Raw genomic sequence first — 25,545 nt, 5'->3', positions numbered from 1 at the left:
ATCATATTTAGCTGAATATTTTCTCATAAATGCTTATTTTGACTTCTTTTCCACACAAAAATTCTAATACAAAGGAATTAAACTAGTGAAGCATATTTATCAATAAATAGTTAAATAAAAATGTCTAGTTAGCTTTTGTTTTAGAGAACATTTTAGATGATACATTTAAATTATTAATTCATTAATAATTAACAAATTATATGCATAATTGTGTATTAAATTAAATTGAGAAACTGTTCGTTTATTCATGTATTAGTCCGCACCTGAACGCTATTTTTCGTATTTAAAGAAAATATATTTATTCTACAGTAATATATTTATAAATTGTTGACCTGGAGCTTGAGTCACCACACTAGAGTAATTCTTGTTCATGTAACTACATTCCCCAGAAGTCTGCAACCTGCCCCTTTGCCGATGATGTGTTAAGCTCCATTTATAAGGTGTTGTAAATTATGAGCAGGGTGACAGCTACTGTAGAACTTCGGATCCTGCTGCGTTTCTCGGAACTCATTCGAGAGTACACAGTACACAGAAGAAGTCGTGTGTATCTCGCAAACCGGCTGTAACTTCTTTTATGAATATTCAGTGGCTTAAAAGGTTGACCTGGGAGATTGCAATTGAATTAGCTTCACGTGCAACATATAGAGAATCAGCTTCAATATTTACAGCGTTTTCAGCAACATTCGTCCCTCATGGCCATGTCAAAGTCTAACCTAGCAATAGGACTTTCAGTTTTCGGACTTTTAGCGGTTGTTTTCGGGACTGTTCTCGTGTTTGTGGGACCAGTTGTTATCCACGATCAAATAATAAAGGTAAGCTGGTTTTACAAACTTGAAATTGATTTGCGGACACGAAGTCATCAGTTTATGCTGATAATAACTGATATGTAAACAGCACCAGTTAAACAGTACCATGGTCTGTTTTAAAGTAACTTAGTTCGAATACGACTGTACAGCTTGCTGTCAGGGAATATCAGTGAATATAAACGGAGGAATTAATTTGGATCATAATTCCCCCCCCCCCCCCCCCGCCACAAAGCTACTGGCTTTATTCTAGTAATCACCATTCCCATTCTGCCTGGTAAAAGGCTATTCTCGAGTTCAGAACTTACAACTGATTTGATTTTTCAAGAGCAATTGAAGCACCCCGGCCTGTTTGGACGTGTCATTGTTATAACATTAAGTAAAAGTAACAATAAACTTGAGAACAATTAACAAAACAGAAATTAATACTTAACATTTTTGTCTGCTTTTTGATTTAACATCTTGAATGCTCTGTCATATTTCACAGAATGTAGAAATCAACCCCCAAAATAATCTCTCCTACACTATGTGGAAAGACATTCCTGTACCATTCTTCATGTCCGTATATTTTTTCAATGTCCTCAACCCTGACGAGATATTGACAGGAGAGAAGCCCACAGTTGAGCAAAGAGGTCCATATGTGTACAGGTACGTTTGCATGGTTTATCAAGGATTCTGGCATGAATCTAAAATGATCATTCATAAGATCTCCTAAGACCTGTGGTGGGCAATTTTTGTGGTTGTTTGATGTTCAGGCCTATTTATCAGTTTATTTATTGCACAATTACAATTTTGATATAGATATTAATGATCATGCACTTCTAGAATTTGCAAAACTATAAGTAGATGTATACAAATTTTACATGGTGGAAATGATATGTAGCCAGAAAGCTGAAATGGAAACAATTATCACACATTGTTCATGAAGCATTTCTGCTGTATTAAGTTGTCTATTAATTTAACATTTCAACCGGTCAATTAATTTGAACTGTAGGTCTTTCAGTGCTCATATAATATTACAATAAGCCCTGATTTTATCTGTGAGTATCATGAGTGCTGTGTACATAGGGATATTTAAGTTACTGATAGTTGCCTGTTCTGCTCTTGACAGAACAAATCCTTCTACTTTAGATATGAAACATGTCTCAACATAACTAGGCATCATTAATTTTTTCATAATTTGGGACATGTTTTGCTAGAACCCATAGCAAATGAACACCATATGATTACCTTTTAAGGCAGTTGGTGAAGCTGGTCCAGATCACTGTGCTTATATAAGCCTATGTAATATGATCCTGTCTTTTTATCATACCCTATAACATATACATGTAGGTTTTTTGACTTTTAGAAATTATTAAGCTGTTTAGAACTTTAGGAGGCCTTCAGAAATGTATAGTAACATTTATATGAATCTTTAAGTGGTGTGAAATATACTCCCACCGCACACACACACAGAAAAACTTAGCACGTTAATATTCTTTCACATGTCCATACAGTAGTTATTTGTATCTTATTTAGGGAAGGGATTGGATTGAAATCCACATATATATCATACTGATAGACACATTTAACCCAAGCCTTTTCTCATTCTTTTGTTGAGGCTAAAATGTTAGTAGAATCATAGCTGTTTCTTTTGTTTTTCAACAAATATTCCTCAGCAGTTTATGTTTAATCCATTGTTTTTAGTAGTTTTTATGTAGTGCTCAAGCTAAAGCCAAACCATACATTTTTGGATGTCTTGGGTTATGGATGGAGAGCCAACTCAAATGCACAAACAGGAATGCAATTATTAAGGTGTTCAAAGACCTTAATAATTTGATGCTTGCACTTCTTAATACTGATGTACCCAAAGTGTTTCTTATTGTTCCAATCATGGATTCTAAGACTTGCAGTCTTGGCAACTTCAAAAGTTGTCTTCACCTGTATTTTTCTTTTCTTTTCTGGGGAGTGTTTAAAAAAATATTCTGTAATCTTTTATATTAAAATTAATATTATTATGGTATTATGAAAGGTTATGCCACTTGAGCATTTTCAGTCTACATTTGGTTGAGTTATTTTCCATCCTGGTAGAACACTTCACTGACACAAATGTATCTGTTTAACCTCAGATACAGTTGAAACTTACATGGAAAAAAAGACTGCATTCAAACATTAATACATAAAGACTGTACTGTATATTTTGAGTATATTGGACTTATCATTTTAATCTGAACAACAATGCTGGTCAGCAGTCATGCCATTCAGATTCGCTTTGTCCTAATAATTCAGAATTATCTCTTTACAAATTTGCAGACAGGTAACCCCCCAGTAATTAGAACTAGCAATTACAACCCTCACCCCCTGCCCAAATTTTATACTGTGATCAACTGAAATATATGTAGAAGTAATTTATTTTGTAACATTATTGGTGTTCTGAATCGAGTGTTAGTTTGTAATAATAAATCAGATAAAAATACTAAAAGCCCAATTATTGCCTCACAACACAACGCTTGATTACTACCGTTTGACTGGGAGAGCATAGGTAGCTTTGCATGTGAAGAGAAGTGCTGAACAGCAGAGTATTTTGCATTGCTGGTCAGAGAGGGACAGTAAAAAATATAAAACATGTTCTCAGAAGGAGGTGGGATAATATGATGTAATCTAGCTAACAACACTCCACATACAGTGGTGCTCACAAGTTTGTGAACCATTTAGAATTTTATACATATCTGCATAAATATGACCTAAAACATCATCAGATTTTCAGTCTAAGAGTCCTAAAAGTAGACAAAGAGATCCCAATTAAACAAATGAGACAAAAATATTGTACTTGATAATTTTTTTCTTGAGGGAAATGATCCAATATTACATATCAGTAAGTGGTAAAAGTATGCGAACCTCTAGGATTAGCAGCCAATTTGAAGGTGAAATTAGAGTCAGGTGTTTTCAATCAATGGGATGACAATCAGGTCTGAGTCAGCACCCAATTTTATTTTTTAAATAACAGGGATCTTTCAAAGTCTGATCTTCACAACACATGTTTATGGAAGTGTATCATGGCACGAACAAATTATATTTCTGAGGACCGCAGAAATAGGGTTGTTGATGCCCCTAAGGCTGTAAAAGTTTACAAAACCATCTCTAAAGTGTTTGGACTGCACCAATCCACAGTCAGACAGATTGTGTACAAATGGAGGAAATTCAAACCATAATTACCCTCCCCAGGAGTGATCAATCAACAAAGATCACTCCAAGAGCAAAACTTTTTTTTGGAGGTCAAAAAGGAACCCAGGGTAACTTCTAAGCATCTAAAGGCCTCTCTCACATTGGCTAATGTTAATGTTCATCAGTCCACCATCAGGAACACTGAACAACACTGAACAACAATGGTGTGCATGGCAGGGTTGCATGGAAAACCCACTGCTATCCAAAAAGAACATTGCTGCCCATCTGCAGTTTTCTGAAGATCAAATGGACAAAGCTATTGGAAAAATGTTTTGTGGATGAATGAGACCAAAATACAATGTTTGGTTTAAATGATAAGCATTATGTTTGGAGAAAGGAAAATACTACATTCCAGCATAAGAACCCTATCCCATCTGTGGAACATAATGTTGGCAGTATCATAGTTTAGACCTGTTTTGCTGCATCTGGGCCTGGACTACTTGCCATCATTTTTAAAGTATACCAGCGAATTCTAAAGGGAAATGTCAGGACATCTGTCCATGAACTGAATCTCAAGAGAAAGTTAGGCATGCAGCAAGACAACGACACTAAGCACACAAGTCGTTCTTCCAAAGAATGATTAAAGAAGAATAAAGTGGAAAGTGGTTTCCTGTTTTGCAAAAGAGACATGTGACCCATGCTTAAGGAAGCAACTTTTACCACATTCATCAAATCATGTTTGTACCTATTTTTTTTTTTTTTGTAGTGTCAACATTTTTTAAAATTTACATTTCTTTACTTAATTTTCTTTTTTATTTATCTTTCTATCTTTCTCCCTCTCTCTCACTCTCTAAGGAGTATAATTTAATGGTAATTTTTTGTTTGTTTTTTTATATTGCTAGCAAATTCTTTATTATCCTACATAAAGGCTTCATAAAATGTAGATGTAGAACATGGATTTATAAAATGTAGTAAATTATTTAAAAAAAAAAAATAGTGTGTAAAGAAAATATGCCTTACTGGAAAGATATGCCATTAATTCCTAAAAATTAATTCACACAAGTCATTCTACCAAAGAAAGGTTAAAGAAGAATCAAGTTAATGTGTTAGAATGGCCAAGTTGAAGTCCTAACCTTAATCCAATACAAATGTTGTGGAAGGACCTGAAGCAAGCAGTTCATGAGGGAAACCCACATAACTAATAAACATCCCAGAGTTGAAGCTGTTCTGTACGGAGGAATGGGCTAAAATTCCTCCAAGCTGATGTACAGGACTGATCAACAGTTATCAGAAATGTTTAGTTGCAGTTATTGCTGCACAAGAGGGTCACACCAGATACTGAATGCAAAGGTTCACATACTTTTGCCACTCACAGATATGTAATATTGGATCATTTTCCTCAATAAATAAATGACCAATTATAATATTTTTTTAAAAATTGTTTAATTGAGTTGTCTTTATTTACTTTTTGGACTGAAATATAGAAAAATCTAAAGGGTTCACAAACTTTCAAGCACCACTGTATATTGTAGCTAGCTAGCTAATTCGTTTCAATTTAGCCATAACTATCAATATAACAACTTAGCGAAATAGCCCGGTGTTATGTTAGATAAAATATTTTAATAGTTCCCATTATTATGAACAACAAAGTTGGCATGTTAAAATTTCACAATTAATTATGGGTATAACTTTTAATCAGGTACACTGTGCATTAATTTGGACTGTTATTATGCCCTGTGTAATTTGTTTTAACAAAGCAATCATTTGATCATAAATGCTTGTGGACTATAGACAGATAGATGGATGGATGGATGGAGGGGTAGATAGATAGAAAGATAGATAAGCAGAGGGAAATTACATAATGACACTGCAGATGTAACAAAGATGTTTTTTTTTTTTTTTTTTTTACATGTATGTATATATATATATATATATATATATATATATATATATATATATATATATATATATATATATATATATATAATTAAAAAGAAATATCAGGAGGCATACCCATTCACACTTCAATTCAGCACCCCCAATGTTCAAACCAAATCTATGCTCATGCTAGTATACACTAAACACTGTGTCTTAAAGGCTTATGCTAAAGTCATACTGTAGGAATAGTAATTTTATCTTTCATGTAGTAGTATTCATATAAGGATTGCGCCTGTAACATATTCTGTGACTGGACAGTGGTTTCCTGTTTTGCAAAAGTGTGCCCCATGCTTAAGGAAGCAACTTTTACCGCATTTAACCCTCAAATCATGTGTGTAACTATTTTTTTTTTTTTTTTTGCAGTGTCAACATTTTTTTAAATGTACATTTCTTTATCTTTTTCTTTGCTTATTTTTCTTTTTATTTATTTTTCTATTCCTTTCTTCTGTTCTGTTTTTCTCTCTCACACTCTCTAAGGAGTATAATTTAATAGTAAAAACTTCTTTTTTTTATATTGCTAACAAATTCTTTATTATCCTACAAAAAGGCTTTATAAAATTTAGATGTAGAACATGGATTTATAAAATGTAGTAAATTATTAAAATACAGTGTGAAAAGAAAGTATGCGTTACTGAAAAGATATTCCATTAATTTCTAAAAATGTCATTAATTTCTAAAAATGTAAAGCACTTTCACTAAGGAGGCTGGTGGTTTGACAGTTTCATCATTCATGGTTTCATCTTTCAACTCACCAACTCTTTCTACTTTTAGTGAGAAGCGTTGGAAAGACAATATCACTTTCCATGACAACAAAACTGTGTCTTATCGTGAATATCGGCAGTATTTCTTTGAGGAGAGCATGTCTGTAGGCAATGAATCCGATATAGTCACCATCCCAAACATGCTGGTGCTGGTAAGACACTTGTCAACTGCTTAAGAGGGAAAAACATGCTCATGTGGTGGGAAATGTGGCTAGTTAGAATGCTGTTCTAAATTAATTATTGCTATACACTAATAATTGTTTATATATATATATATATATGTATATATATATATATATATATATATATATATATATTGATAGAATTCTTTTATTCTGTTTTAGGGAGCATCAGTGATGCTGGAGAACTTGCCCCTTCCATTGCGGAAAATGATAAGTTTCACCTTCCAAAGTTTTAAGGAGGGTGCCTTTGTGACAAAAACTGTAGGCGAGCTTATGTGGGGCTACGAAAGCAAGTTGCTGGACTTTCTTAACACGTTACTCCCTGGTATTATGCCATTTAAAGGGAAGTTTGGACTATTTGTTGAGGTATGTGATCCTGTGGCTTGCTGTATAGTCAGTATTGTAACCAGAGTAGTAACAATAAAATCTGGAGTAAGCATTTAGTTAGCAAGACACTTAATATGTGGTGAACGGTAGCACAGCAGTTAGAGTTGACACATTGTACCTCCAGGGTCCTGGAGTTTAGGGTTTGTGTGGAGTTTCTATGCATGTTCTCCTTGTCAGCATGTGGGTTTCTTCTAGTTCCTGTAATCCCCCCCAGGATAAAGCAGGCAATGAAGATGAATTAATGAGACTTAAAACTGTATTTTGTCTATTGTGTCAAATATCCCCATTTACTCTGCATCCATGTGCTTCATCCATTTTTTTTGTCCAATTTTAGTTTAACAACTCCAACACTGGGTTGTTTACTATCTTCACGGGTCAGGATGACATCAGGATAGTTCACAAAGTGGATTCCTGGAATGGTTTGAAGAAAGTGAGTTATTACAGTCAGTAAGACAAGACTGTTAACAGCAACAAATTGGGTTGCATAATTACAGTATTTCTAAACTTTTTTATTGTTCATACTCATTTAATTCCTTAATCCACATCCCTTTCACTTTCTTTTAAATGGATCAGGTAAACTACTGGAAATCAGAGCAGTGTAACATGATCAATGGTACAGCAGGGCAAATGTGGCCACCATTCATGACTACAGAATCCACTCTGCCATTTTACAGTCCAGATGCCTGCAGGTGCTGTCTTCACAGTATAACACTTCATTCAGCAAACCATACTGTTTCTGTCACATCTAATTTATAATTTCCTGATCCATGTGTTAAGGAAGGGTATATCAAATGTGTATTTGCATATGTATTGTCAAAGCTGGACAAGTGTCAAGCATTGTCACATTTCATATTCTTTAAGCTCATGTCAGTCCATTGGAAAGAAAGTTTTCTTGCATAAGTGTTATGGGTGTTTTAAAGGTCAATGGAGCTGGTGTATAAGAGACCAGGAACTTCTCAAGGAATCTCTGTGTATCATTTTGTGGCTCCAAAAACACTCTTTGCCAATGGCTCGGATTATCTTCCAAATGAAGGCTTCTGTCCATGCAGACAGTCAGGTCTTCTTGATGTTAGCACTTGCAGGCACAGTGAGTGTCCTTGTACTGACAGAACATTCATACATATAGGTATATGTTTCAAGTCATTCAAGTCATGCAACAATTCAGAAACTCAGAAGATAAATTTAAATGCACTTTATTGTATCAAAATATTTTGCTGTGTCCCTGGGCATTAAATGCTAGTTTTGGATTTATATTTTGGATATAATTTTACATTGAAATATTTAAAGTGTTTACATGTAGTATGTAGTTTGGAAAATACATCTAAAAATGTATCTTTTATTTGCAAAGAAGTACTGATAACATGCCTGAATCCAGGCAATATATTAATATCATGTTTGCTTTGTTCCTACTAGACTCCCCTGTGTTCATTTCCCATCCACATTTCTACAATGGTGATCCTGCCCTTTTGCAGACTGTCAATGGACTTAGCCCCAGTGAGCATGACCATGCGCTCTTCATTGATATACATCCAGTAAGAAAAAGTGTTCACATATAAAAAATTTACTCAGGCAAGCTTAGGGTCAGAGTAAGATTTTCTTCAAAGCTAAGGGGAATGAATCAGTGCATTTCAAATTATGTGCATTGTGAATCTTAACATTTAAAAAAAAAAAACCTGTTGAGGAGAGACATTGCCTCTAAACATGGAGAAAACAATACTTTTCTGGTACAGTTTCCATTATTATAATCACTATATGCAATTTTTGGGCTTGTACAAATCAGTGTAGACTGCATATATTTTCTTGGTAGCATGTCCAATGCAGAGTCAACAACTTTGGCTTTAGTTATTTAGACAATATAGTGCATTGGTTATATGTCAAGGTTATTTGCAATCTCCGTAACAATCTGATAAGGTAATTGGAAATTGATATGAGTATCATGATATGACTGCCTTTATCATAATTATATTGTTTTGTGGTATTCTAAAAGTAATTGTCCTATTATAAACAAATGAAGGTTACCTTGATTTTATAGAGTAACGTTGTAAACTTTGATCCTAGGTTATGGATCCAGTCTGTATTTCTTTCCTCTTGTTTGCTAATGTTGTAGATAACTAACTAAAGGTTTAATTGATTGTAGTCATTATGTACAAATGTAGTAAGACTGTATACAATAAATTCAAATGTGTGTATATATATATATATATATATAACTATACTATAATCCTATATATATATATATATATATATATATGGGTGCATGGTGGCTTAGTGGTTAGCACGTTCGCCTCACAGCTCCAGGGTTGGGGGTTTGATTCCGCCCTGTGTGTGCGGAGTTTGCATGTTCTCCCTGTGCTGCGGGGGCTTCCTCTGGGTACTCCGGTTTCCTCCCCCAATCCAAAGACATGCATGGTAGGCTGATTGGCGTGTCCAAAGTGTGTGAATGTGTATGTGATTGTGCCCTGCGATGGATTGGCACCCTGTCCAGGGTGTACCCAGCTTTGTGCCCTAGGCTCCAGGATTCCCCGTGACCCTGAATAAGGATAAGTGGTATAGAGGATGGATGGATGGAAATAAATAAATAAATAAACAAATATATATATATATCATATGTGGATGAAAGCAGTCCAAGATCTGAGTCATTACTGTGCAAGTGATCTAATTTGCCAATGGGGAGCCTTATCGTACTCTGTTAATCATAACTCATAAACTAGATTCTAGTTTATATATATATATATATATACTTTTTTTTATGTATTTGCACATGTCTTTTAACAACAAAATTAGTTACTGGCTTGCAGTAGGAAGTATAATTCTGTATGTTTGTCTCAGTGGGCCTTTTGCCACACAGATAATAAGGATACGATAGAATCTAGTTTATGAGTTATGATTAACAGAGTAGGATAAGGCCCCCCATTGGCAAATTAGATCACTTGCACAGTAATGACTCAGATCTTGGACTGCTTTCATCCACATTTATAATATCTTCTGAATAATATAAATTTCAATAAACTGAAAAGGTTGCAAAAACATTCCAGAGGACAAGAGTTGTACAAATGTGACCATAGACTGGTAATCAATCATAGCCCTAGATCCAGAGTTATAAAAACAGATAATAAAATTGATCAACAGATTTATAAAAAAAAAATACTGATAATCTTCAAATGCTACACTGTCCCAGTTGCACGTGCTGTGTATTGTAAGACACACACACACGCGCGCACACACACATGCACGTACACACACAATATGGCCAATTGTATCTAAACACCTGAACATCATACCCTTGAAGGTGATATTTAAAAAAAAATCCCATTATTAACAGAGAGTTGGTCGCCCTTTTGCTGCTATAAAAGCCTCCACTCAACACATTTCTGATTCGCAGTATCTATCTGCAATATGTGAACATTACACATGAAATCTGGCAACCCATTTATGGAAAAAATGTCAGTAAACGAATCAGAGATGCACTTTTATGAAAAACTATATTTCTAGTATATATCTGTACAATACGGAAGTATTAAGCAGCCCTGCATTATTTTTTTTCCTTTCTTGTTTTCTTGTGATCACGACTTAATTTTTCATGATCTTGACATAGCAAGTTGTTTTCTCATGATCATGAGAAAACAACTTTTGTTATGTCAAGATCACGAGAAAATTAAGTCGTGATCATGAGAAAACAAGAAAAAAATAATAATACATGGCTGCTTAGCGCTTCTGTAGTTCAAACAATAGAAATGCTTTTATTTAGTGAGAGCTGCTACTCCATATAGCCCATGAAGTGCATAGAGCTACATGTGTGTGCATGTGTGTCTGTGTGTATCTATATGTAAAGTAAAAATTTTATATATATATATATATATATATATATATATATATATATATATATATATATATATATATATATATATATATATATGCATGTATAAGAAATTTTGTAATGTGTCCGGGAATGATAAAGATTATTGGACAAACTGGAAAAAATCTGTCTTTATTTTGCACTGTAACGTTTTGGACTATGCATAGTATACACAATTGTGGGGGCAGGGGCGGGGGTGTGGTTGATTGTCAGCTGTAGGTGGAGAGGAGGCTGGTCAAATCGGCAGGTAACGTGATTCTGACCTGTGTTGGATTAGCCCAAGTTTACTTGTGTGTGTGTGTGTGTGTGTGTGTGTGTGTGTGTTTGTTTGTGCTTTCAGTGCCTCCTGTAAACTGTGTTTTTTCAGATGCTTTTCCTGTAATATGTACTCTGATTTGCTAGCATTATTCAAATCATTCAACCACACACACCATGTGTGACCATGAAGACCAGAGAGCTGTCTATGGGAGAAAAGCAAGCAATTTTGAAAAAGATCATTGCTCAAGCACTGAGCATAGCCAATACAACAATTCAGAATGGGACTATGTATATATACTATGGATATAAAAAGTCTACACACCTAAAAATGGCAGGTTTTTGTGATGTAAAAAAAATGAAACTAAGTTAAATCATGTCAGAACCTTTTTCACCTTTATTGTGAAATTGCAACATATAAATATCAAGTGACAAACACCCAGCAATGTTTCTGGGTAAAAAAAAAAGAAAAACAAACAACTTCTCATACACAGCTTCCCATACACAACTTGCATAAGTGTCACGATTTCAAGGTGGAGACGGATGCAAGTGCAGATTTACTTTAATTAATAGCACAACCAAACACAAAACAAGAATTATAAATCAGAAGCAAAACACTAAGGCAAAGACTAAACATAAACCAAAGACCTTAAACACAGTAGCATCGAGAATGGCAAAGAAAGACAAACATAAGGCAAGGAGTGCACTGCAAACAGTGGCTATATACACTTATGTGCTGGTTAACATGTCGGGATTCAGGTGCAGGTGGTCATGTGACTGTGATGCAGTGAGGTGCAGTGGCTGCTGTAAACTACAGTTCAGAGTTCCTTCTCTGATATACATGACATAAGTGTACACACCATTTTATAATTGAGAATGTGACAGTGTTCAGAAGCAACCAATAATTTGAGTAAACATGATTCAAAATCATGCCAAATACTAACTAGTATACACCTGCCACCAATTAAAGTGACTGGATTAGCCCGAGTTTACTTGTGTGTGTGTGTTTGTGCTTTCAGTGCCTCCTGTAACGAGTGAGCAAGAGACAAAGAGAATGACAGACGACCACACACATAGTGTGTGCTTCTTGAATGATTTGAATAATGCTAGCAAATCAGAGTATACATTACAGGAAAAGCATGTGAAAAAAAAATATTTGTGCAGTCAAAGACCTCATTTAGGTGTGCAGTTGCAAACGTACTTTGTCTAATGTATGTCTGCTTCTTGTTAATATTTTTACCGGACATTGTGTCTGGCAGTTTTTATCTAACAATTTGAATTTTTAATGGTCAAAAACTGGTGTGTGTGTGTGTATATATATACAGTACATATATATATATATATATATATATATATATATATATATATATATATATATATATATATATATATATAGTGAAAAAATAAGTACACTCCAAGGAAAATGTTGGCTTTTTTGACAAATTTTGACAGGCAAACAGTTGATCCTCTTTGAAACAGTGCCTATTAATAAAGGTGATACACGCTGTCAAATGACACATAAAATCAACATTTTGTAGTAATTATCACAATTTAAATGAACAAAAACAGATTGGTCACATGGAAAAAGTACAAAATTTCCATGGAGTGGTCCTTTGGGGATGAGATTGAAGGCCCCCGGTTTAAACAACTATTAGCTCTGAATGTCTATTCTTGGTTTGAACCCTGGGTTTTGCCTATGAAGACCAGAGAGCTGTCTATGGGAGAAAAGCAAGCCATTTTATATACACAAAATTATAACGACATATAATTATAACTAAATGTATTTATAACTACATTTATATTATTGTTATAATTACTTATAAGTGATACACTTACTTTTTCAGTGCCCATGCTCATAATGCATTATACACCAACTTATAAGTATTGATTAGTCAGTCTTATGGTTCCATTAATGTATTCATAAAAATGCAGCGTGTATTTTTATAATGTTATAATATTATAGTTATATTGACTTATTGGTACTGCAGATTCATTTCTAGGTCCAATAAGTGAATTATTTTATATTATTGTTGATAGTTGTGTTGTGCTGCCTTATAAATACTTATTGTGAGTTATAATACAATTACTAACCTTTATAAATGCATCATTGATTTCTTTAAGTAAAGTGAAATCATAGGCTGCAGTTTCCATAATGCAAATGTTAAGAAATTATGAAGATGTGCTTATTATGCATTATAAATTCAATTAAAATTGTTTATTTGTAAATCTAACTACTTGAACAGTAATGGTTTTTAATGAAGTAATGAAAAAATGAGCTGCTCCTGCCATGGCCATTCCAGTCCCCTGACTTGAAACCCATCGAAAACCTGTGGGGTGAATTGAAGAGGAGAGTCCATCAGCGTGGACCTCAAAAGTGTAAGGATATGGAGAGATTCTGTTTGGAGGAATGGTCTCAGATCCCTTGCCATGTATTCTCCAACCTCATCAGGTATTATAGGAGAAGACTCAGAGCTGATATCTTGGCAAAGGGAGGTAGCACAAAGTATTGACTAAAAAAGGGTGCCAATAATTGTTGCACACCTATATTTAACAAAGATATGTTTTATAAACTTGTGTTGTGTTTGCAATTGTTTGATATGCATGAGAGCAGAGTATTTTTGTGAATTTATTTAACAAAAGATCAAAAGGTTAAACAATAAAGACAATTTTTCACAGCCTTCTTAGCTCATATTTACCAAGGGTGCCAAAATTAATGGAGGGCACTGTAACTCATGTGCCAATGCTTTACAGGACACTGGTATACCTATGAATGTGTCTATCAAGCTGCAGCTTAACTTGTTAATGAAGCAGGTATCAGGAATAACGTAAGTATAGTATCAGTGTTGTATTTCTGTATGTACTTAATTTGTCTTACATTGTATGGATTAATTCTAAATATACTTTTTTACCTGAACAAGCTTTTGCCCTTTTTTAGACAAACTGGTAAAATAACTGAAGTAGTGATGCCCTTGCTTTGGTTTGCTGAGGTATGTGCTATGGTTCTGATTATAAAGATAATGAGTTTAGAAGAAAGTTTGAATGCAATTGCATTAAGCTGAGTATATATAAAGAAAGTCAAACCCATTGTCTATATTCTCAGAGCCATAAGTGAATCCATCTTAGTGAAATACATTTCTTGACTTTTTGCTTATTTTGTTTACTATTTTTTTTAAAAAGATATTTTTAATAATAATAGTTGTCTGGAAGGAATGTTTAAATGAAGACATAATCTGTTATCTCTTCCAGAGTGGATACATTGATGGACCTGTGCTCAGCATGTTCCGTATGAACCTTGTAATTTTACCTATGGTGATGGAGTATATGCAGTACACTTTCATTGGACTTGGACTGGGGTGTATCATAGGAGCAATGGCTCTGCAACTTAGTAAGAAGGTATATCTCAATGATCAATAACACACGTAGTCACAGTTAGATGTTATTTGATAACTTCATACTGTGGGGCTGTATTTGTATCTAAAAATTATGCATGTTTCAGGTAGGGTCTTTAAGTCCATAACCTTGTTTTAGTCTTGGATTTTGGACATTAATACTGGAATGCCATGAATGCTTGTTTGCATTGTACAGCTTGGTTGCATTGCTGTCCTCCTAACTTATCTTTTATGTTATACCCAGTCTTCCATAACCTGGATGGACATAGCTCTGGAAGTGTTTTTTGCAAATGCAGATACAAATTTCACAAATTTTGAAGCAAGAAACTTGCTATATAATGTGTTTTGCAGATGGACAAAAAGCAAGGAACATTTGGAGTCACAGAAGACAAGGAGGTCAGCCTTATTTAATTCAACATCTTTATTCATAAGATCATTAGTGATTTAAGTTTTTTTGCCACAAATATTTCTATAAACTAAGAGTCTAATTTTGATTGCAAGCTTTTTTGACCTGAAAATCATTTGTGATTGTTTGTTCCTTTTAGTCCAATAATATGCAAATTAATGCACTGAACATTCTTTAATGACCTACATGCTTCCATTCCATGCTTACATACACTTTGTATACAACTCCTGAATTAACATCAAATCCAGCAAACTTCTAATCAAACATTGTTTCATACAAGATCAGAGCCCCCAAAGCACAGACCAAGAACACATATACCCAAGACCAAGACCAATTGCCCAAAAAATGTAAAACTTTGTAATAGATAGGAAACATTAACATCTGCCACTGTGGTTCTAGTAACTGTAACTATGCTTCTATGGACCCTAGATAACCAACAAGGGTGGTGGGAATCACTTGGACACCTTCTTGTGTGTGGATATGTACATTTGCCAAGCCCTATCAGCAAGTCCAGAAGTGATATATTGTGCAGTATTTGCAGTAAATACTGCTGACATAGAGCCATTTTTGTCTGGACCCAGCTTGTAAAGTTGCCAGGTTGGATTTGGACAAGGAACCCAGATTAAACCACAAGGTCACCCCAGAGTCATCTAGGCACCAATGCATGCATGGCAAATTGATCACTGGAGCATGTAGTTCTTCTGTTATTTTTGCCAAAGTGATCACTACTGAAAAGAGGCACCAATTTCAGTCAGTTCAAGGGATTCCAGCACAAGAGCTCACTGGGCAAAAAAAGTGAACAGCAATAGAAAAAAGGGGGAAAAAACTTAACCAGGCTGGCAACATGAAGCCACAGGCCCACTAGATGGTAGGAGATGTGGAATAACAGAGAGGGGAAAAATAGCCAGAGGGATGAATGGGTAAGTAAATGCTGCATTCAAAGTAGAGGGTTTTGCCCTACATAGTGCAAGAAGCCATGGAGTATTGTAAGAAAAAGGCACTAGTGATGTGTTTAAAAAATGCAATCGTTGAAGTAGAACAGATGACAGGAGGCTATTCCCAGCTTTGGAGGATGAGCAATTAACTCCACATGGTGTACAGCTTGTCAGCTATTCATTACTGTGCAAAAGTCTTAGGCATCCTATTTTTTTATATACTAATTTTGTGTTAGATGTTTATTTTATGACCTATTCATTGCTGCATCAATAAAAATAAATAAATAAATAAATAAATAAGAGAGAGAGAAAAACAAAGAAGATACATTTCCAAAGATTACTTTTCCAAGCAAAATGAAATGTTACAGAAAACTTTCTGTATGTCAGTACAGAAGGTGACATATTAAGTAATAGGTCAGTGCTGGCTCACAGGGATTACCTGCAAAAACAGAAGCAAGTGTGACCCTCAAGGTCTCCAGAGGAACTGTGGCAGGTTGTCCAAGATGCTTAGAAATACTTACCAGCTAATGTTCTCATGAAATTTTATGGTGTACCTGAGACTAATGATGCATTTTTAAAACCCAGTATTTGGATTGTGCTTTAGTGCTGTTCACTGCTCTTTATAGATTTTTTTTTTTTTTTTTTTGTAGAAAACATTTTATTTATTTAGATTTGAATGCATCTTTGCTGTACAGCATTTCTTTAAATGTGCCTTAGACTTTTGAACAGTACTGTATATGAGGTGAGAAGAAGAAAAAACAAAATGGCTGTATGACAGTGTTATTTATTGCAAATACTGCATCATATGTCAGTTTGTAAAAGGTCTCGCCATGCATGTGCACACATAAGACAGTATCCAGGTGATTCTCACTGCCGTTGGTTGTTAGAAGGGGTGAAATAGAAGATTCAGTTCTAAACAATAATGCTAGCTTAAAACAACATTTACTATATTGTAATCTCAAAAGCAAAATAGGTGTAAAATGGCTGGCTAGTCAATTACCATCATGGAAATATTAATGGATCATTAATGATTGTACACAACTAAAAGCTTGTGCTGTTAGACTAATTAATTACATGCATATAGTGCATTTCCTTTTTGATATTGCTGCTCATGCTATTACGTAAAATTTAGTACTGCAGGTCGGCAGTTGGCCTTCTGTTACGAAACAGGACTTGGAGACAGGAAGTAAGCACAGGAGAGCAGTCTTTATTGTGCCACTTAAATAAACACACGAGGAGGCAGGAAACCAAATCTACACATAAAACTCTAACTCAAGCAAAGAGCATGAAACTTAACTCAAACAGTTCTCCTTTAACTATAAACAAGACAGGAAACAATCCTCTAACAATGGCAGGAAAACATCTAACTAGAGCATAAACACTTCATATAACTAAAGCATGAACGTCTCATTTAACTAAAGCAGGAACATCTCATTTAACTAAAGCATGAACATCTCATTTAACTAAAGCAGGAACATCTCATTTAACTAAAGCAGGAACATCTCATTTAACCAGAACTGGAACATCTCATTTAACCAGAACTGGAACATCTCATTTAACAAGAGCAGGAACATATTTAACTATAGCGTGGCATCAGAACTCTTATCTAGGACATGGCATCAACATTCTTATCTATGACAGGACTTAACTTTCTTGACTACGACAGGATGCAAACACTCAACTACGACAGGGTTTAAACTAAGTAACAGGAAGACAGACAGAGCATGGCAACATCACAACCTGGCACCATTATGCATTCCGTCGTCTTCTCTGTTAGTCCATACTCCTCTTTACTTTACTTGGCTTGACGTTGCGTTGCTTTACGGGATGGTACGTTACTTCAACACTTTAACACTTTAATGCTTTAACACTTTAATGCCACGCAATGTGCGCAGCACCACGAGGGGTTTAAGTAAACAGACTCTTGATTGCCAACAGCTGGCGACACTTAACCCAGCTTTAGTGTCCATGCGCACTCCAATCACGTGCACGTTCTCGAGCTGCTCGTGCACGTTGTCGCCACAGCACCATCTGCCGGCGGTACTGTAACAGAACCCCCCTCCAACGGGGTTCTGGGCCCCTGTGTAATCTGTCTCTTGATGCATTGGAAAACAAGGCGGCCTCCACCGGGCAACAGATAGGTGGAGCACCACCCCCAGTGGGACTGAAGCTCGGGGCAATGTCCTCAGCATGACTGGAACGCTGGGCGACGTCCCCAGCAGGACTGGAAGGCTGGGCGACGTCCCCAGCGGGACTGGAAGGCTAGGTGACTACCTCTGCAGAGCAAGAAAACAGAGTGACGTCCTCATCGGCACAGGCAAACAGAGCACTGTACTCAGTGGGACAGGCAAATGGAATGCCGTACTCAGCGGAGCAGTCAAACAGAGCAGCGTACTCAGCGGTGCAGGAAAGCAGAGGGACGTCCTCTGCGGGACAGGACAGCGGGACAGCTTCTTCGGCAGGGCAGGACAGCGGGACAGCCTCCTCGGCAGGACAGGGCAGCGGGACAGCTTCCTCGGCAGGGCAGGACAGCGGGACAGCTTCCTCGGCAGGGCAGGACAGCGGGACAGCTTCCTCGGCAGGGCAGGACAGCGGGACAGCTTCCTCGGCAGGACAGGGCAGCGGAACAGCTTCCCCAGCAGGACAGGGCAGCAGGACATCTTCCTCAGTGGCAGAGACCTCCCCGTGGTTCTCTGGCTGGAGCTCCGAGGTCGCCAGGTTAACCTCGGGCTGGGGCTCCGGAGCTGAGACCTCCCCACAGGTCTCGGGCTGGAGCTCTGAGGCCGCCAAGTTGACCTCAGACGGGCACCCAGAGGTCGCCAGGTTAACCTCGGGCTGGAGCTCCAGAGCTGAGCCCTCCCTGTAGGTCTCGGGCTGGAGCTCTGAGGCCATGAATTTTACCTCAGACGGGGGCCCAGAGGTCGCCAGGTTAACCTCGGGCTGGAGCTCCGGAGCTGAGACCTCCTCGTAGGTCTCGGGCTGGAGCTCTGAGGCTGCCAAGTTGACCTCAGACGGGAGCTCTGGGGCTGAGGCCTCCCCGCAGGTCTCAAGCTGGGGCTCTAAGTTCTACAGTTCTCCTTTAACTATAAACAAGACAGGAAACAATCCTCTAACAATGGCAGGAACACATCTAACTAGAGCATAAACACTTCATATAACTAGAACAGGAACATCTCATTTAACTAGAACAGGAACATCTCATTTAACTAGAACAGGAACATCTCATTTAACTAAAGCAGGAACATCTCATTTAACTAGAACAGGAACATCTCATTTAACTAAAGCAGGAACATCTCATTTAACTAAAACAGGAACATCTCATTTAACTAAAGCAGGAACATCTCATTTAACTAGAACAGGAACATCTCATTTAACCAGAACAGGAACATCTCATTTAACTATAGCGTGGCATAAGCACTCTTATCTAGGGCATGGCATCAACATTCTTATCTATAACAGGGCTTAACTTTCTTGACTACGATAGGATGCAAACACTCAACTATGACAGAGTTTACACTAAGTAACAGGAAGACAGACAGAGCATGGCAACATCACAACCTGGCACCATTATACATTCTGTCGTCTTCTCTGTTAGTCCATCTCCTTGACGTTACGTTGCTTTACGGAACGTTACGTTACGTTACTTCAACACTTTAATGCTTTAACACTTTAATGCTTTAACACTTTAATGCTTTAACACTTTAATGCTTTAACACTTTAATGCCACGCGATGTGCGCAGCACCACGAGGGGTTTAAGTAAACAGACTCTTGATTGCCGACAGCTGGCGACACTTAACCCAGCTTTAGCGTCCATGCGCACTTTAATCACGTGCACGTTCTCGAGCTGCTCGTGCACGTTGTCGCCACAGCACCATCTGCCGGCGGTACCGTAACACCTTCTATTTCTGGAGAATAGAGCAGAATAGTGGTGATGGTCTTATGGTATACTGTGAATTGGTTATAAAGTTATAAGCAAGATAAGGTCTTGAAGGCTTTAGTTTTACAGTATTTTGAGAGGGGTTACATTAAGGCATTAAATTTTACCACAATATCTTTTTAATAATATGAGCTGAATGAAGATACAGCAGTATTTGAAAGTTTGCAAAACCTTTAGAATGTTCTACATTTGTGCATAAATATGACCTAAAACATCATTGGATTTTCACACAAGTCCTAATAGTAGATAAAAAGAGCCCAATTAAACAAAATAAGACAAAAATAGCATACTTGGCCATTTATTTATTGAGGAAAATTGTCCAATATTATCTGTATGTGTAAATATATATATATATATTTATATATATATATATATATATATATATATATATATATATATATATATATATATATATATATAATGGCGAAAATATGTGAACCTTTGCTTTCAGTATCTGGTGTGACCCCCTTTTGCAACAATAACTACAACTAAACATTTACGGTAACTGTTGATCAGTCCTGCACATCGAAAGGACTTTTAGCCCATTCCTCAGTACAAAAAAGCTTCAACTCTGGGATGTTGGTAGGTTTCCTCACATGAACTGCTTTCTTCAGGTCCTTCCACAACATTTCTATTGGATTAATAGCAGGACATGGGCTTTTCTAAAACCTTTCTAAAACTTTAGTCTTCTTTAACCATTCTTTGGTAGAATGACTTGTGTGCTTAGAGTCATTGTCTTGCTGCATGACCCACTTTCTCTTGAGATTCAGTTCACACACAGATGTCCTGACATTTTCCTTTAGAATTCGTTGGTATAATTCAAGAATTCATTGTTCCATCAATGATGGCAAGCTGCCCTGGCCTAGATGCATCAAAACAGGCCCAAACAACAATACTACCACCATCATGTTTCACGGATAGGATAAGGTTCCTATGCTGGAATGCAGTGTTTTCTTTTTTCCAAATGCTTCTCATTTAAACCAAAATGTCCTTTGCGTCATGACAACAAATTTTGGTTTGTGATAAAGGCAGTAATTAACTACAGGTCAGAAGTCTCTTACTACTTTTATCACAGGAGAAAAAACACCCAACTGAATACTATATTTACATATTTGGATAAAATCTATTCATGCATACCAACTGTACCAACATGATGGATCCAGGTGGTTCTTCAAATCTGGTCCTCGAAGTCCACTGTCCTGCAGAGTTTACCTCCAATCTCAAACTCACAATTTTCAAAGCAGAAAACTACTATAGGGCACTTGTTTCTGTGACAATTTCAGGTTCGTATCTGGTACCTGACCAGAGACATTCAAACCAGAAAGTGAGGGAATTTTTTTTTATTATTAATAATAAAAATTATTATTATTGCACTCTCTCACCTCCATAAAAAAGGGAGTCTGAAGCCTGAAGTGTTCTGCATGCACACTATAGTTACCTAGGTATCCCCTTAAAAAAGAAGAATGACACTTAAACCCTTCCCATTATAAATTGACCCTGAAAGTGGAAGTGTGAGCAATCTTGAGCATTACATTTAGACTTAAGTTCTAAGTCTAAGGAGAATGTGCAAAATGTTTATATATGTGCATGTACCTTATGTGCTCTAATTTTTGTTCCAAGGAGATTGAGGTTTTGGTAAACAGCTGTAGAACAAAAATTTGTTTTGTGCCATGACACAAAGATGGCAGTCATAGTTAAACTAAGTATAATTTAAAAATGGTCACACAACCTGCTGTCACGTAATGTAGGCGCAGGACAGAAGCAAGTGCAGGTATGGCACTTTAATGAAACAACAACAAATCTAAAGGATAACGCAAAAGACAATAATCATGAACACGCAGAGGTCAGGCGATCAGGCAAACAGCACAAACAGGGCAGGGCAAAGAGACGAAGGCATAAACATAAGCAAAGTCAAAAAACCAGAATAAATAGACACAATCTAAGGCTTAGTAATGACAGAGACAAGGCAACTGAGCATATACTTACATACACAAAAACCTAGTGCCTGAACAGTCTCTATTATAGTGTGGTGTGATGTTGTTTGTGATCAGGAACAGGTGTGTATGATTAGTCCTTATGAGAAGGTGATATGTCTGTGTGTTACATTGGGAAGTGTAGTCCTCTTCGGCCATGCTTGTAGTTGTTGGTGCATTCTGGGAAATGGAGTCGCTGGTTTGCTGTGATATGACGCCTGCATTGGACCACTTCAGATGGAATGACCCACCTGATATTTCACCTTCAAATTAACTGTTAATCCTAGACGTTCACATACTTTTGCCATTCACAGATATGTAATATTGGATCATTTTCTTCAATAAATAAGTATCCAAGAATAATATTTTTGTCTCATTTGTTTAATTGGGTTCTCTTTGTCTACTTGTATGAAAAACTGATGATGTTTTAGGTCATTAATACAGATATACATAACAATATATTTATTTATTTATTTATTTATTTATTTTAACTATTCTGAATATGTAACACTGTTATGTGTTACTTCCCAACTCATTTAGCCAAAAATTCTTTTGAATTCTCTAAATGAAGTCTGTTTATTCTTTTAGGGAAGCAATAAACACACAAATCATGACCCAACTCACAATGAAAAGTATATCGTAAAAGAGACAGGTGGGTTTTCACCTCTTTAAACTCTCTCTCTCTCTCTTCTTCTTCTTCTCTAGCTGTTGAAAATCCCTAAAAGTGCACAACAAAGAGAAAACATCTATGCTTTCTCTTTTTTTCTATTTTACACATCATTATTTCTCATTTCTCATACTGATGTGACTTACAGAAGTTTACAATAGAAGTCGACAATATTGATGAAGTATCTGGACAGTCCGGACATGGCCAGCTGTCTACCATAGTTCATTGGAGTTAAAGTTAATTAATATGTGCTCAAACTGCAGAGTTTCAGCTTTAATTTAAGGGTTAAGGTAGTTGCAACACTGTAGGGTTGGTGTGAATTGTAGTTAGTATTAGAATTGTCATTACAATTTTTTAAATATATATATATATATATATATATATATGTATATGTGTGTGTGTGTGTGTGTGTGTGTATTTTTTACAAGTTTACATGAGCAGAATGAAACAAGGCAACAAGCTGTGTTTGGCCTGCAGCACTTGAGCATGATACCTGTGCTGTACTTACGAAGTACAATAACTAGTGTACATTTGTGAGGCACCATTTTAGGTACTCCAGATATAGCCAGTAGTAACTGACTGTAATCATTGTCAGAGCTTGTGCAATTGTGCATCTTTCATGAACAACGGTTTTGTGATGATACACTTGATTATGTTCTGTCTATGAAAAAATCAGCAAACTCACCAAACTGCAAAACATGTAACATGCCATTATTTAGAAAAACATAATGAGTGCAAGACCAATTTTAGCAAGCTGCCTGTCTTAGTATCCTGTGTTAGTGTAGTTTAATCCCATCACTTTATTTCTATGTTCACAGATCAAAATGAGGATTTTTCAGGCCTGTGCAGATGTGAACCCAAGATATTTGGACAATGAAAAAACTCCATTGGTACAGAACATCAAGTATTACAGTGCTTCCTCTGCTTTCAAAGCACTGACATTCTTTAAATCCTAATTCTAAGAATCACTTGAAACTGATGGTAGTGTTTATATTTGGGTGACCTGGTAAATGAACAACTTAACCTTGGACTAATAATAATTCTAATTTGTTTCTAACTTTTTGTGTTTCTTAAATTTCCATGGTATTCTAAGTCTGGTGTTTGGATGTATAAGAGCTGTTTATTTGGTAGAAGGCAGTCTTCTTTATTCTGGGATTATCTCTGTGTGAGATTTAAACTGGGTAGAATGCAGCTATGCCATTTTGTCAGTTTAGTTATCCAGGTCTGAAATTTTTGCAGTTTTTAAAAAATACATTTTATAGATTCTTCTAACACTTCAAAAGCTATGTATCGCTTAACATTTCAGTTTGAAGTGGATTTACAAAAGAGCTCTGTTCATATTTCCTAAATGCACAAATGAGTTTCCTATATTAAAAGGTGTTTATTAAAATGTTTCTCAAACAGTAAGGAACTAGAAATCTTATTTGCCACAAAACTATAATGTCTGTTGTTAATTATCTTGAAATATTTTGTGCTTCTTATATTTTGTGGTTACTATAAATTTACAAATTTCAAGCCCATGTTGGATTTTTTCTGATTTCGATGTGTCATATGTAAATTGGATATGAATTTTTAAGGGATTAGTTATGGTCAGGATTATTACAAACGATCATCTATCTCAGGACAGTTAAATACAATACCATCTCAAAATTGCAATTTAGTTCAACATACTTTAAAGCCTAATAGGCATCTGAATGTAGCATAGCCTATATATAGTTTTTGCAGTTATCACTGTATTTGAAGTCATTTAATAGCCACAGATGGGTGACAGGAAAGACATGTGGCTGGTACTTAGAGAGAAGGTTCACTGTAAATCAATTTAAAGTTCTGACTAACCTCCTAATTATCTTATGATGAAACATTTCTCTGCTGATGGAAGTGGTTTGTTCCTGGATGACAATGTCCCTATGCATAGGACACGATTTATACTGATGATGTAAATCATATGCTATGGTACTCACAGTCACCAGATCTCAACTCAACTGAACACATGCGCATGATTTTGGAGCAATGTGTTACACAGTGAAAACCACCCTCTGGTCCAACAGTGGTATCTAACGGTGTGGCAGACGGCTTCTTACGTGTTGCTGTCTTTCCTTTGTAATATATTAACATTTGAATTAATAATATGTCAACATTAAATATGATCCTCTTTTTACTTTAACTGACTCCAATTATGAATGATTCTAAGAGATATTAAAATTCCAATCTCTATCATTAAATTTATCTTGACATTTGATTATCCTATTTAACCCTTTAATTAGATTATGCTCGTTTGTTTGGATTCTATGTCGCTTAAAGTCTCGCACTGGCCATGTATGCGGATCACACGGTCACAAACTCGCCAGTCTTGGTCATTAAACAAAGGTATTTGACTAATACTATTTATATGGCCGCCCATGCTTGCCCTTTTTCTAAAAAAAAGTACTTTCTTTAGTTCCCATAGATCTGTACACACTTAATTAGAATAACCTTCTCTCTAGTCGGAGGTCATGACCACTATTATCAGAACAAGTCGACTAATTTTACTTTTCTGTAATAGCAACTTTGTATAATCATGGCATGGTTTGCCATGTACACTTAACTAGAACAATATTACAATAATCAGAGGTTAAGGCTCACCCTATTTGACCATATTGGTCAATCAACACTATGTTGTTCTAAATGGAAATTCCTTTTAGCCTTTACAGTCTAAGTACACTTAACTAAAGCCAAGCTGTTAGCCTGGACTCTAAGATTTCAGTCGGCATGCCCCAATGCTCCACCTAAACCTGGATTTTAGCCTGTACTAACCTGGTCGCAGATTTGTGGTAACATGGACTTCATGTAATCTACTAGAGCCAATAATTTCAGGGTACGTCAGAATGAATTCAAACATAACAATTTATTAACCAGGTAATTCCAATAATAA

General features: G+C 36.1%; 1 protein-coding gene across 4 annotated transcripts; it reads left to right on the top strand.

The window, feature by feature from the left end:
* The first annotated feature begins 118 nt into the window (after positions 1-118).
* On the top strand, positions 119-25,016 carry scarb1 (scavenger receptor class B, member 1). Of its 4 annotated transcripts, XM_053645466.1 has the most exons (14): positions 128-812; positions 1,291-1,451; positions 6,657-6,798; positions 6,991-7,194; positions 7,550-7,645; positions 7,789-7,904; positions 8,136-8,302; positions 8,629-8,747; positions 14,078-14,151; positions 14,262-14,313; positions 14,573-14,719; positions 15,067-15,111; positions 22,556-22,619; positions 23,453-25,016. In XM_053645466.1, exons 1-14 carry the CDS (start codon positions 693-695, stop codon positions 23,509-23,511), a joined length of 1,566 nt encoding a protein of 521 aa, XP_053501441.1. In that variant the 5' UTR covers positions 128-692; the 3' UTR covers positions 23,512-25,016. The 4 variants fall into 4 exon arrangements, 3 of the variants coding, with proteins under 3 accessions (XP_053501443.1, XP_053501440.1, XP_053501441.1); XM_053645465.1 differs by lacking the exon at positions 22,556-22,619 and having other exon boundaries at positions 123-812; XR_008388147.1 differs by lacking the exons at positions 14,573-14,719; positions 15,067-15,111; positions 22,556-22,619; positions 23,453-25,016 and having other exon boundaries at positions 119-812; positions 13,627-14,151; positions 14,262-14,304.
* The last annotated feature ends 529 nt before the right edge of the window (positions 25,017-25,545 follow it).

This window comes from Ictalurus furcatus, chromosome 16 (genome assembly GCF_023375685.1).
Source record: "Ictalurus furcatus strain D&B chromosome 16, Billie_1.0, whole genome shotgun sequence".
Lineage (NCBI taxonomy): Eukaryota > Metazoa > Chordata > Actinopteri > Siluriformes > Ictaluridae > Ictalurus > Ictalurus furcatus.
Note: the sequence above shows the minus strand (reverse complement) of the source record. Positions and strands in the feature narration are given on the sequence as shown.

Coding starts and splice junctions, on each gene's coding strand:
- scarb1 (XM_053645465.1), top strand. CDS start 693: ATGGCCATGTCAAAGTCTAACCTAGCAATAGGACTTTCAGTTTTCGGA. Junction 14,152..14,261: donor AAGCAGGTATCAGGAATAAC/GTAAGTATAGTA, acceptor GCCCTTTTTTAG/ACAAACTGGTAAAATAACTG. Junction 15,112..23,452: donor GAGTCACAGAAGACAAGGAG/GTCAGCCTTATT, acceptor CTATGTTCACAG/ATCAAAATGAGGATTTTTCA.